Genomic DNA, 14251 nt, shown 5'->3' on the forward strand with positions numbered 1-14251 from the left:
TATCCCACACCCTAGATTTTGTCACCTGCCAAAGTCAAGTAAATCTTTTTTTTTTTTTAAGTAAGTCTACTTTTTTCTTTTCTTTTTTTTTTTTTTTGGCCACACCATGTGGCATGTGGGGTCTTAGTTCCCCAACCAGGGATCAAACCCACGTTCTCTTCAGGAGAAGTGCAGAGTCTTAACCACTGGACCGCCATGGAAGTCCCCAAGTAAATCTTATCTAAATAGTTGAGATAATCCCTGAGTCGTACCTGTGTGGTCCAGTCAACGCATCTCTCCAAAAACAGAAGTGAAATACAGTATCGCTAGATTAAAAGGTCTACAGTGGCAGTCATGTTTGCATTTAAAGATTTTATTCCAGAAGCATAGTCTTAATATTCATCTTCCCCTGCCCATAAAAGCAGGTGCCATACTGACTTAGGCAAAAACACTTGCTGACAGTTTAACTTATGCAGCTCTTGTCAGGGAGGCCCACTGACTTAGGTACTTAGGTTGTTAAACTTGTAGAAGTAGGTGTGCTTGAGATGCACCATTGGTGGATTCGGTGTCAGATTAATTTTTCCAATAGGAAAGCCTTTCTCTACATAGCCTAAGTACAAAATCTATAGAATTCTGGCATTTTATTGTCTGCCACCTGGTTAAGCTGCCTGAAAAGAGAGGACAGTATAAATGAATACGATTCCTAAATTACACGACGTTATAAAACTACAGTTTTCTTCCTTTCCAGGGCATACAGCATTTTAATTGCTTGGTAATAAAGTGTAAACTCTTCAAGGACAAGAAGCATGTCTATCAGGGCTGAGAGGAGTGTCTGGGCCAGACTTAGGACTCTGAGAATATTTGTTCAATGAATGGATGAAAATGTTTTCAAGAAGATACTCTGTTTTCTTCATAGACGAATACAAATGTTTTATATTCTTTAGGTAATCCAGAATTGCTTCAAGTATTATTCAAGAGCTTGGGTGTTTCCCAAACCCTAACCCAATGTGTCTTCTGGCTAGTTTCCTGCTGAAAGGTGTGCCTGTGCACCTGTGACCAGGAGCTCAAGTGTGTTTGGTGCTGGGATGTGTAAGGAACGCAAATGTAGTGTTTTCTGTTATCTAATTGTTGTCGGACCCAAGTCCATGTGCCGAACAAACCGAAACATTGGAATTTGAGCAGAGAAAGTTTCGTTACAGGGTCAAGCAAGGAGAATGCGTCGCTCGTGCTCAAAAAGCTCTGATGGTTTGGGGGGAAGAGTTTCTATAGGCAAAATCTGGGGGGAGGGCTGCCGGGTGTGTGATCCTCCTCTGATTGGTTGGTGGGGAGATAACCAGGTGGGGCTCCAGGAATGTCCATCATCAGCCTTGTGGTTCCAACCGGTCTGGGGTCCCTGTAGTTGTGCTCAGCCTTAAGTCACCATCCTCCACTGGGTGGGGCCCCAGTCCCTGTAGAAGAGCTCAGAGTTCCGTGTGTGTCAGATTGTTAAGTACATCTCTTGAGGAGGAACTGGGACCCTGCCCCGTCGCTGCGCCAGCTGTACTTCTGTTTCCCGACTGCCTTTCCTTTGTTCTCTCACTTTCATTAGTAACTCAGGGAAGGTCTCGGAGGCTGAAGCCTTTCTCCTACAGACAAGAAACGGGGGACACGGAAAGGCTTTTGTACCCGGGAGGGCCCCGCAGGGTCCTGCTTGGTTTCATTTTCAAGTGTGAAATATTCAGATGAAGATGGTCCCAAGTGCCTTTCTCTCTCTGAGAAATGTTAGTTTTAATAAATTGTTGGATTTGTTCAGTTAAGCCAAGCAAAGCCAACAAAATTTTAGAAGTTGCTTGACTGCATCTTTAGGAAAGTTTTGTTAAGTCATACATTTGGACAGTTTTTAGAGTAACTCCTGGGTGAGCAGATTCTCAGGCAGGTGTCAGCGCATCGTGTTTCCGTATAAAGGGCCTCTGCGTGTGACCCTTGGCTCCACTGCCATCATGTGGTACAGCGGCATGCCCGCAGCCGACGTTTCTGTGCTTTACTGAGTTTCAAGTAAAAATTTAGAGATAACAGTTCTAGGCCTTTCTACCAAACTGGTGTTTTTTCTTTCTTTTTTCTTTTTATATCCCCTGGCAGGACAGTTAAAGACAGAACTAGAAACTCCTGAATGAGTAAACACTGACCATTTTCATCCCCCAAAGAATGCAGATGTGAAGCGGAAGAGGAGACCTCTCCCCCAGAAAGCTTTCTCTTACCCTGTAGGACTCAGTGCCAGATTCCCTCATCGTCACGTGGGCCGTTATGCTCGTGGTACTGTGTGAGCAGCACTGCTACCCGTGCTGGTATTTGCCTTTTGCTTTCTTGGGTGTTGCTGCCTCTGTGGATTTATGGAACTGATAATGCAAATATGTGGCTTCTAGTGAGTCTTTCTTAAGCTTGGCTGTTATGTCTTCTCTCCGAAGGTTCAGTAATAACTTTTGGTTTTTGCACTGTAATCTTTTCAATTTTCTACTATATGTGGAACGCTCTGGCGTAAGCTGATGATACCTAAGACACATGCTTGCTATCACACTCTTCAAAATCTCCTTGGAGGGACAGAACACATACATACAAAAGAGGGAATATCTGAAATGTATCAGGTGACTTGTATTAAAGGGTAGAATCAAGAGGCTGGGAAGGTCAGGATGAGCTATGGAAGTTAGGGAGTGTTTCAGAGATTACTTAAGCTGGAGCTTTAAAACACTGTTTTCTTAGAGATAGCAGTTTGTCCACATTATCTACACTTTTCAGCTTCTCCTCAATTCTAGGTGATCATGGGAAGCTACTCTAGCCAGAGAGACATAAGGAGACATCTGCTAAGAATAGGCATTACACATGCCTTCTTGTTGCTTCCTTTCTTCCTTCTTCATTTTGCCTGGAATGTGAGAGTGATTGATGGAGCCATGGCTGCCATTTTTCCACTTGAGGAAAAGACCATTAAAAAAATGTTGGCCCTAACCTGTTTGTAGTCCCTGAATCAGTACCAACCTATCTCAGTTTTGTTTGTCATTATTTACTCACACATCCTTTTTACAGCTGAAAACAATTTTTAACCAGTACAGATATATTTAACACTTTTGCCATATGGTCAAGTGACTAGTTGTCAAGAATTGATTCATATTTTAAATATCTCATCACTACATTAAACAAATGGCTGACATCACTCTCTATATTAACCTAAAATGAGCCAAACTTTTAAGCTGGTTGGGGGGAGGAGAAGGAGGGGCAGGACTAAGTTATAAGCAAACATGAATGAATGATATTTCCCCTCATCTAGTCCCTGTGTCTTTCATTTCTCACGTGTAAAGCCAATTAAGGGAAAATTATGTGGTAAAGTAGTAGCAGAGTTGCTTTCCATTGAGATTTCCTGTGGATGGTTAAAAAATGACATTTCGTGGATTAGGACTTTTTGAGGAATTGCTTAGGACCATGTGACATTTATAAAAATATTCTTTGGCCCGTAACATTGCATGAGATAAAATATGAGAAACCTCAGTATATTTACAAGTAACATTTCATGTAGGGAAAACTTGTAGAAATAATACTATGTTTTAAAATAATAAAGTCAGAGGTTAATCGTATCTTTTATGAGTTTTGACTTGAGCATGAATGATTTTATTGTGTTTCTTTTATTGTGTTTCTTGTTCTGAAAATGAAACCTTGTGTTAAGTGGACCACTAGCATTTCCTCCATAGTTTCCTGTCGATCTCTCGGTGTATCTCCCAAGGAATATAGAAATATTGGATTATTAGCTAATGAATTCCAAAGTTAGAGAACTTTGGATTCACTCTAAGAGTCTCCTTAAGGGCTAGACTCTGCGTGAATGTAATCTAAAAATGGTAATTACATGCATGAAGATGATATCTTTATTTTAGTTTTATGTATTTTGTTACATTATTTTTAGCCATATTACCTCTAGTGAAAATCATTTGTTAATCCCTTTTAATTAGCTTTTGAAATTTAGTCATAGCTGGGCTATGGTTTACTGCTTTGAAACATTAAACAGTTTGTGGTATGTTTGCCTTATATGGTCTAAAGAGTAAAAAGTATTTGATTGCAAATCTTAATTCTTAGATTTAAACTTGAGACCTAATTTTTTTAGAGATTGAGATAGTGGAATATTATTAGGCTAGAAGTATTATATTCTAGTTGATATGATATTTTTTTGGTGAATCTGGACTCACTTCCCATCTCCAGACAGAAATGCTAAATTATCTTGGTGAGATTTCTTATCCATCCTGTGTTTCAGTATTGAATTTGGCTTTCTTAATTCTTACTTGGGATTTTGCCAGAAATGTGTCATGTACTTTAAGCTTTAAGGAAAAAAGCATTGTGAAATGCCACAATTATCAAAGTAAGTCTAACCACTTTTTGATTATCCATTCTGTGATTTTTCTCCCAGAAATCTTTAATCCCACAACAGCTTCAGTGACTATTTGGCACATATTTGATCAGAGCAAATTCACCTCATTTCCAGCTAATTTGTGCACATCTAATGCAAAATGCTTTTGGTTAACCTACACCTAAATTAAGTAATAAAACACACCAATTCCAAAATTCAACACGTTTCCCAGGCCAAAATACGCACTTAAGAACACATGTCCAGTTTTTGATTATCCATTCCACTTCTTCCTTGTATAAGCAGGGCAGTTTGTATATTAAAGATGGATTTTTAAGGATGCATCTGTGCCAATCTCAATACCATAATCAAAGAATTTTCCTTTGATTATAACAATTTAAAAAGTTGCCACAGGAAATGCACCTGCTGTTTCCATATTAGTCTACCAGTTTAGGGATTAGATTTAACCTTTGTCAAACGTCTTTACATAAATTGGCAGATATTTACATTTATTGGTGTAAAACCAGGATGTGTGGGCTTCCCTGGTGGCGCAGTGGTTGAGAGTCCGCTTGCCGGTGCAGGCAAGGGACACGGGTTCGTGCCCCGGTCCAGGAGGATCCCACATGCCACGGAGCGGCTGGGCCCGTGAGCCATGGCCGCTGAGCCTGCGCGTTCGGAGCCTGTGCTCCGCAACGGGAGAGGCCACAACAGTGAGAGGCCCGCGTACCACAAACAAACAAGCAAAAAACAGGATGTGGCAGTAACATGAGTGATTTGCCTATTTTTCTGGTATTAAGCAGATTTTTCAAATTCATTCAGGTGAGTCATGAAAGAGACAGACTCACAGTTTCTCTGTGACCATTGGGTCCTCTTCCTGGGATTTTGTATTTGTGGAGCATGTGAAAGCTTTGACACTTGACACCTGACCCATTGAAATGCCAGCTCGGCCTGGGGGGTGGCTGGACAGGAGGCTGCAGTGAAGGCAGAGCCCCCACCCTCTGCCTGCCGGGTATGAACTCCACTCTGTGGAAGGTCACTATTGTTTGAGGTGGTTGGAGCTTTTCACAGCTGGCTTATGGCAATTTATATTCTTTCTTTTGTCTTTTTTGCGCAGCTGTGGTGAACTTGGACAATTCCGTGGTTGACCTGGAGACCCTTCAAGCTCTCTATGAGAATGTGAGTAACAGGGAAATTTTATGTGTGAGGATGTAACAACATATACGTCCAGGCTCGTTGCTTCCATGTCCTCTGAGGAAATTTGTTCCAGGGGCACTGAATTTACATAACTATGGGTTTGTAAAAATAATTTCTAGGAAAATATTGAATAAATGTGTGGTCTCATAGTTTTAAAATAGGGAGGGTGGGAGGGAGGGAGACGCAAGAGGGCAGAGGTATGGGAACATATGTATATGTATAACTGATTCACTTTGTTATAAAACAGAAGCTAACACACCATTGTAAAGCAATTATACTCCAATAAAGATGTAAAAAAAAAATTGTGATTCAAACCATGTTGTACATGAGGTCTTTCAGATTCCCTCTTTTGAAATATAATCAGTACTTAGGCGGACGCTAATTTGAGAGGAGTATAGTGTGACGTGCTGATGCATTTAATCTTCACATGGAAACTATCAGTAGCTGCTATTATTACCCACTTTGCAGATGAGGAAACTTGGCATGGAGCATCCACACGACCTGCCCAAGGTCACACAGGCCGTGTTGGTGCTGAGCCTGGGATTTAATTCATTCTGACTCTGTTTCTCTATCTGCCGGAGTTTCATTCACTGAGTGGCAGGACATCGTGTCTTTCTTCTAGTAGCACTTTCACTTAAGAAGTTGGCAGGGAACAGGAATGAGGAGAATGACCTGGGCATGGTGCTCTCAGAAGTGCAGTCCGGGCAGGGCTGCATGAAATGGCTGTAGCTGGGGCACAGCATTAAATGACATTGGTTCACGTAGTGAGAAAGAGATTCTCTTTTCAGTGTGCTGGATTGTATCTGGGAGAAAGTCTCCGTGTGCCTCTATTTTTTTCATTTTGTTTCTGTTCTTGCCTGTGGTCTGGCTGGTATTTAAACCTCTGTGCTCTCTGGGGCCTGGTCTTGGTTGGTCCTGGGCTTTTCTGTACCCAGTCAAGTAATTTCTGGCTCTGGAGATACGTCTGGTGGGCAGGAGTCAGACCCCCGTCCCTGACCACTCCCTTGAGGAGAGTGTGTTCCAGCTGCTTGTCCGTTCTTGGATTTGGTACTTTTTTTTTTTTTTTTTTTTTTGGATTTGGTACTTTTAAAGCATGCGTCCATGTGGTGTCCCTTTGAGGCTGGGATTTCTCCTGGTGTGTCACCCAGTCCATGGGTGATGTAGCGCTGGCGCCTGGTCCCCATCGTGGCTGCAGGCATGTGACTTGATCATGAGGCGGAGAGGGAGGGCGTGAGTGTTTTGTTACCTGGTACTCAGTACATGATGGAAACTGGAAAAAATGGAACCATTTGGAGGTACAGAGAGCTTTCATTTCCCTCGAGTGTTTCCTGCCAGCACTCTCTCAACCAAGAACCAGGTGGAAGAAAGGAGGAAACACCAGGGAGAGTAATGCCTTCAACAGGCCTTAACGGTGTGATGTCAGTGTGGGTGTCAACTTGTATCTCGTGCACACATTCCATATACTGTGTACATGCGTTTATGTAGATACATAAGGTACACGTCTGTATATTATATGAAGACACATGAACGTTTTATTTTAAGCTGGTATATCCATGTGCAGAAACATATACAGAAAAAATAGAGAACATTGGGGACAACTATATTTATGAGGGAAGTTTATTTTGCAGTGATTTAGAGTATTTTATTTGGGAGTTTTTAGCCTTTCAAAGTAAATTACTTTCACAAAATATAAATTTCTGACTCTGGACAAACCAGATAGCTACCCAGAATTTCTTACTGTCATACCCCGTGAAAGGAGAACCTGTACCATATGGCACTGGTTACACTTGTGGTTTTCTTTATATTGTTGATGTCTTTAAATTTGATGGTTCAGACTTCCACTGTGTCAGGAAAACAATCACTTTTTGGTGGGAGTGGTTCACAGTGATACTAGTTTCAGTACGAATGGGCCGGATTGTTTTGATCACCATCTTCAGTTAGGAGAGCTTAAAGCACCCATTACAAATAATAGATAATTGTATATGCCTTGTATACAGACAGAACTCATGCTAATTCCTGAGTAACATCCATTAAAATACAGGTCCAAAGAAGGCAGAACTATTTCTTTTGTCCACGACAACATCCCCAGCACTTCGATTTAGGTAGTATTGGGCACTTAGGAAGTATTCAGTAAACATTAAATGAATATATATATATGAATTGATGAGTGGAATCTGCTGGTAGGCTTGGTTCTAAGACCTCGTTGGACTTTCTGTTATATGGTTTTCAAATACTTTTTGCCTCTTCAGACTGACTGATAGCATCATGAGTAAGGATCCCTATTGAACATGTTTGTTCTATTTTTACTTCTTTGTGATAACAGGACTGAACGTGCAATGTAATGAGTGATTCTTTTTAGGTGGGTGTGGTAGCTTACTGTAACCTGCTCTACACAAAAAGTGGTGAGAAGTGGAATGGTTGAAACTTTGAAAAGGGTAAATGAAAGTTTAAAATTTTTACGTGTTTTTAGAATTCTGGGTCATTAAGGCTGAACTTCCAGGGACCTATTGGCATATAAGGGTCTTCAGTTTTCTAGAGATGAAGACTGAGACATATCTGTTACTTTCTGACTGACAGACAACAGTGGTGGATGAAGGCTTCTCCAGTTAGATGATGAATATGTTTCTAGCAAACCAAGGCACTCCCCCTAAATTAAGAGAAAATTGAGATACATATTCCCTAGTAGTGAAAAATGCATTTGTTCAAATCCCTTCATTCCAGTTGTTTAAGTTCCTAAAAGAGCCATGATCATTTAAAAATCAGGGTATATGATGTTTAGAATAATAATAATCTAATGTTTATTATACACCAAGCACTGATCTAAGTGCATTATATTTAATCCTCCAAGTGCCTTACCCCCGACTTAGGGGGTAGGAGGAAGAAGTACTATTGTTAGAAAAGAGGGAACTGACCCAGAGAGGTTGTCAGCTCAGCACTGGGGGTGACCCTGGTCCCCTCCTGATGACTGTGCTCTGAGGCACAGAATTTCCTGACTCTCAGGGGGAACTGGACAGGACCTTCCAGGAGGAGTAAGGACACACTGTGTGATGGAGGGAACTCGGGTGAAAAGTCAGAGGAACATGGCCCAGATTCCAGCACCACAAGCTCATGGACACCTCCAGTGACTTATTGATGCTTCTTCAGCTTCAGTTTCCTCATTTTTAAATAAGGTTTCTAATAATTCATAAGGAGAACATCAACTTTCTGTTGGATGTAAAAAGAAGTTTCTAGGCCATTCAACACTATTATGATTTTTTTTAATAAAAATAAATGTGGGCACAGAACTTAAAATATCTAACATTGTCAAACAGCAAATAACTGTCTCTAAGGCTGGTAGGATTGAAGGTAACAAATGTTGTGCACTATGTAAATTAAATTAAAACTGGACCTTCCCCTCGAGGGTCTGAAGATTTTGCCGAACGAAGCAGAGTAAATACCCGTGTGTTTATAGGCAACATGAATTAACAGGGAATACATTTTTAAAACTTTTGTTAAATTTAGAATGATACCACTTTGTTTACAATCATCATTTAAAAATTTGTATTTTTTTCTTTTGAAACAGTCTCAGAGGTACAATAAAGTTGCAGGTATACTATGAAGAACAATTCTTCTGTATCATTTGCAAATAAATTGTCGACATTATGCTTGATAGTCCCTCAATACTTTAGTGTATATTTCCTACAATGTAGCACACACTTAACCACAATGCAACCAGCACCATTATGAAATTGACATTGATATACTGCTGTCATCTAACCCTCAGATCCCAGTGCTTTGCTGGTTGTTCCAATAATGTCCTTTGTAGGCAGGACAGCCTTGGAGTTTTGTTGTGCTTTATATCTTCTTTTCTTGGGCACTTGCCTCTTTTTGATTTATATTATTGTTATGTATGCATATGTCTTATCTTTTAACTTAACTATAAATTCCTTATCAGTAGGATTTTCATATTCCATGTTTAGCATTATGGCTTATATATAATATTAAAAATAATTACTAATTAATTAAAGAATGACCTGAGAATTCTATTTTTGCTCTTGGTGTGGTTTTATCAATGAAAGAGATTAAAATGGTGACTATCGCTATTTCAAATGCTATACTTTTTAGAACGATCACTGTAAAAAGTAATGTTGCGGGCTTCCCTGGTGGTGCAGTGGTGGAGAGTCCGCCTGCCGATGCAGGGGACACGGGTTTGTGACCCGGTCCGGGAGGATCCCACATGCCGCGGAGCGGCTGGGCCCGTGAGCCATGGCCGCTGAGCCTGCGCGTCCGGAGCCTGTGCTCCGCAACAGGAGAGGCCCCAACAGTGAGAGGCCCGGGTACCGCAAAAAAAAAAGTAATGTTGCTTTCTTTCTTTCTTTTTTTTTTTAAGGTGAAAGCAGGTTTATTTAGACAGATACATATTCCAAAGACAGAATGTGGTCTGTCTCAGAAAGTGAGAGTGGCCTCACATACATCTTTAAATACAGTACAGTAGTCCATATATATATATATATATATATATATATATATATATATAAAATCAATTACATCAAGTTTGCTAATCATGTAGTTAAAGTCTCTGTCGTTACTGATTTATTTTTTTAGCAGTGGGGAAGGTTTGTTAAAATCTCACATTACAAATATGGAATCCTCAAGTCTACATTTAGTCAAATTTGGCTCTACATATTGTGAAGTTTGACTCTTTGACAAATAGAGATTTAGGATTCATATCTTCCTGTTGGATTGACAGCTTAATCATGATGATGCATTTTGTCTTCATCTCTAATGTTTATAGCCTTAAAGTGTCTGAGTAGGATAGCTATATCATCTTTCGTTTTATACAAACGTTTGTTTCTATAGTATAACATTTCTTCCCTTATGTTTTATTTGGGTTTAATCATTTTTGTTTCCTATTTAAAAACATTACCATATATTAGCTTGTGTCTTATCCATTTAACTTTTAAAGATTGTTCCCTTAGAGACTAAAATCATTCCTGATTTATCACAGTCTTACACAAATAATTCTTAACCACTTCATTAATAATACCAGAATATTTCACTTTTCTATTTCTAGAGGAATGATAGAACCTAAGAATACTTTAGCACTACGTACTTCTTTCACCTTTGACTTTTATTGTCATACTGCTTGATTCTACATCTATTTCAAATCCCCCCCAATTTTTTTTAAACATCGTTATTGGAGAATAATTGCTTTAAAGTGATGTGTTAGTTTCTGCTTTATAACAAAGTGAATCAGCTATACATATATTTATATCCCCATATCTCCTCCCTCTTGCGTCTCCCTCCCACCCTCCCTACCCCATCCCCCTAGGTGGTCACAAAGCACCGAGCTGATCACTCTGGGTTTTGCGGCTGCTTCCCACTAGCTATCTGTTTTATATTTGGCAGGATTTATAAGTCCATGCCACTCTCTCACTTTGTCCCAGGTTACCCTTCCCCCTCCCCCTATCCCCAAGTGCATTCTCTACGTCTGCATCTTTATTCCTGCCCTGCTTTTAGGTTCTTCAGAACCATTCTTTTTTTTTTTCTTTTTAGATTCCATATACATGTGTTAGCATACGGTATTTCTTTTTCTCTTTCTGATTTACCTCACTCTGTATGACAGACTCTAGGTCCATCCACCTCACTACAAATAACTCAATTTCATTTCATTTTATAGCTAGGTAATATTTCATTGTATATATGTGCCACATCTTCTTTATCTATTCATCTGTCAATGGGAACTTAGGTTGCTTCCATGTCCTGGCTATTGTAAATAGAGCTGCAATGAACATTGTGGTACATGACTCTTTAGGAACTATGGTTTTCTCAGGGTATATGCCGAGTAGTGGGATTGCTAGGTCATATGGTAGTTCTATTTGTAGTTTTTTAAGGAACCTCCATACTGCTCTCCATAGTGGCTGTATCAATTTATATTCCCACCAACAGTGCAAGAGGGTTCCCTTTTCTCCACATCCTCGCCAGCATGTATTGTTTGTAGATTTTTTGACGATGGCCATTCTGACTGGTGTGAGGTGATACCTCATTGTAGTTTTGATTTGCATTTCTCTAATGATTAGTGATGTTGAGCTTTCTTTCATGTGTTTGTTGGCAATCTGTATATATTCTTTAGAGAAATATCTGTTTAGGTCTTCTGCCCATTTTTGGATTGGGTTATTTGTTTTTTTGATATTGAGCTACATGTGTTGCTTGTAAATTTTGGAGTTTGATCCTGTGTCAGTTGCTTCATTTGTAAATATTTTCTCCCATTCTGAGGGTTGTCTTTGCGTCTTCTTTTTGGTCTCCTTTGCTGTGCAAAAGCTTTTAAGTTTCATTAGGTCCCATTTGTTTATTTTTGTTTTTATTTCCATTTCTCTAGGAAGTGGGTCAAAAAGGATCTTGTTGTGATTTATGTCATACCGTGTTCTGCCTATGTTTTCCTCTAAGAGTTTTACAGTGTCTGGCATTACATTTAGGTCCTTAATCCATTTTGAGTTTATATCTGTGTATGGTGTTAGGGAGTTTTCTAATTTCATTCTTTTACATGTAGCTGTCCAGTTTTCCCAGCACCATATATTGAAGAGACTGTCTTTTCTCCATTGTATATTCTTGCCTCCTTTATCAAAAATAAGATGACCATATGTGCATGGGTTTATCTCTGGGCTTTCTATCCTGTTCTATTGATGTATATTTCTGTTTTTGTCTTCATTACTGTAGCTTTGTAGTAGAGTGTGAAGTCAGGGAGCCTGATTCCCCCAGCGCCATTTTTCTTTTTCAAGATTGCTTTGACTATTCGGGGTCTTTTGTGATTCTATACAAATTGTGAAATTTTTTGTTCTAGTGCTGGGAAAATGCCATTGGCAATTTGATAGGGATTGCATTGAATCTGTAGATGATTGCTTTGGGTAGTATAGTCATTTTCACAATGTTGATTCTTCCAATCCAAGAACATGGTATATCTCTCCATCTGTTTGTATCATCTTTAATTTCTATCGTCAGTGTCTTATATAGTTTTCTGCATTCAGGTCTTTTGTCTCCTTAGGTAGGTTTATTCCTAGGTATTTTATTCTTTTTGTTGCAATGGTAAATGAGAGTGTTTCCTTAATTTCTCTTTCAGATTTTTTATCATTAGTGTATAGGAGTGCAAGAGATTTCTATGCATTAATTTTGTATCCTGCTACTTTGCCAAATTCGTTGATCAGCTCTAGTAGTTTTCTGGTAGCATCTTTAGGACTCTTTATGTATAGTATCATGTCATCTGTAAAGAGTGACAGCTTTACTTCTTCTTTTCCGATTTGGATTCCTTTTATTTCTTCTCTGATTACTGTGGCAAAAACTTCCAAAAGTATGTTGAATAATAGTGGTGAGAGTGGGCAGCCTTCTCTTGTTTCTGATTTTAGTGGAAGTGGTTTCAGTTTTTCACCATTGAGAACGATGTTGGCTGTGGGTTTGTCATATATGGCCTTTATTATGTTGAGGAAAGTTCCCTCTATGCCTACTTTCTGGAAGGTTTTTGTCATAAATCGGTGTTGAATTTTGTCAAAAGATTTTTCTGCATCTATTGAGATGATCATATGTTTTTTTTCAGTCAATTTGTTAATATGGTTTATCACATCGATTGATTTGTTTACATTGAAGAATCCTTGAATTCATAGAATAAACCCCACTTGATCATGATGTATGCTCCTTTTAATGTGCTGTTGGATTCTGTTAGCTAGTATTTTGTTGAGGATTTTTGCATCTATGTTCATCAGTGATATTGGCCTGTAATTTTCATTCGTTGTGACATCTTTGTCTGGTTTTAGTATCAGGGTGATGGTGACCTCGTAGAATGAGTCTGGGAGTGTTCCTCCCTCTGCTGTATTTTGGAAGAGTTTGAAAAGGATAGGTGTTAGCTCTTCTCTAAATGTTTGATAGAATTCACCGGTGAAGCCATGTGGTCCTGGACTTTTGTTTGTTGGAAGATTTTTAATCACAGTCTCAATTTACGTGCTTGTGATTGGTCTGTTTATATTTTCTATTTCTTCCTGGTCCGTCTAGGAAGGTTGTGCTTTTCAAAGAATTTATCCATTTCTTCCAGGTTGTCCACTTTGTTGGCATATAGTTGCTTGTAGGAATCTCTCATGATCCTTTGTATTTCTGCATTGTCAGTTGTTACTTCTCCTTTTTCATTTCTAATTCTATTGATTTGAGTCTTCTCCCTTTTTTTCTTGATGAGTCTGGCTAATTGTTTATAATTTTGTTTATCTTCTCAAGGAACCAGCTTTTAGTTTTATTGATCTTTGCTATTGTTTCCTTAATTTCTTTTTCTTTTATTTCTTATCTGATCTTTATCATTTCTTTCCTTCTGCTAACTTTGGGATTCTTTTGTTCTTCTTTCTCTAATAGTTTTAGGTTTAAAGTTAAGTTGTTTATTTGAGATTTTTCTTGTTTCTTGAGGTAGTATTGTATTGTTATAAACTTCCCTCTCAGAACTGCTTTTGCTGCATCCCTTAGGTTTTGGGTTGTCGTGTTTTCATTGTCATTTGTTTTTCTTTGATTTCTTCAGTGATCTCTTGGTACTTAAGTAGTGTATTGTTTAGCCTCCATGTGTTTGTATTTTTTACATATTTTTTTCCTGTAATTGATATCTAGTCTAATAGCATTGTGGTCAGAAAACATACTTGATATGATTTCAACTTTCTTAAATTTACCAAGGCTTGATTTGTGACCCAAGATATGATCTTTCCTGAAGAATGT

The 14251-nt window shown here is 38.9% G+C and overlaps 1 protein-coding gene across 1 annotated transcript in view; it reads left to right on the top strand.

Moving 5' to 3' along the window:
- FMN2 (formin 2) overlaps positions 1 to 14251 on the top strand; it is a 315421-nt gene that overhangs the window by 190597 nt on the left and 110573 nt on the right. The window contains exon 8 of the mRNA XM_079899446.1: positions 5454 to 5515. Within this exon, the coding sequence (XP_079755572.1) occupies positions 5454 to 5515 (62 nt within the window). The remainder of the gene's footprint in view (positions 1 to 5453; positions 5516 to 14251) is intronic.

The sequence above is a fragment of the Stenella coeruleoalba genome (genome assembly GCF_951394435.1).
Source record: "Stenella coeruleoalba genome assembly, chromosome: 16".
Classification (NCBI taxonomy): Eukaryota; Metazoa; Chordata; class Mammalia; order Artiodactyla; family Delphinidae; genus Stenella; species Stenella coeruleoalba.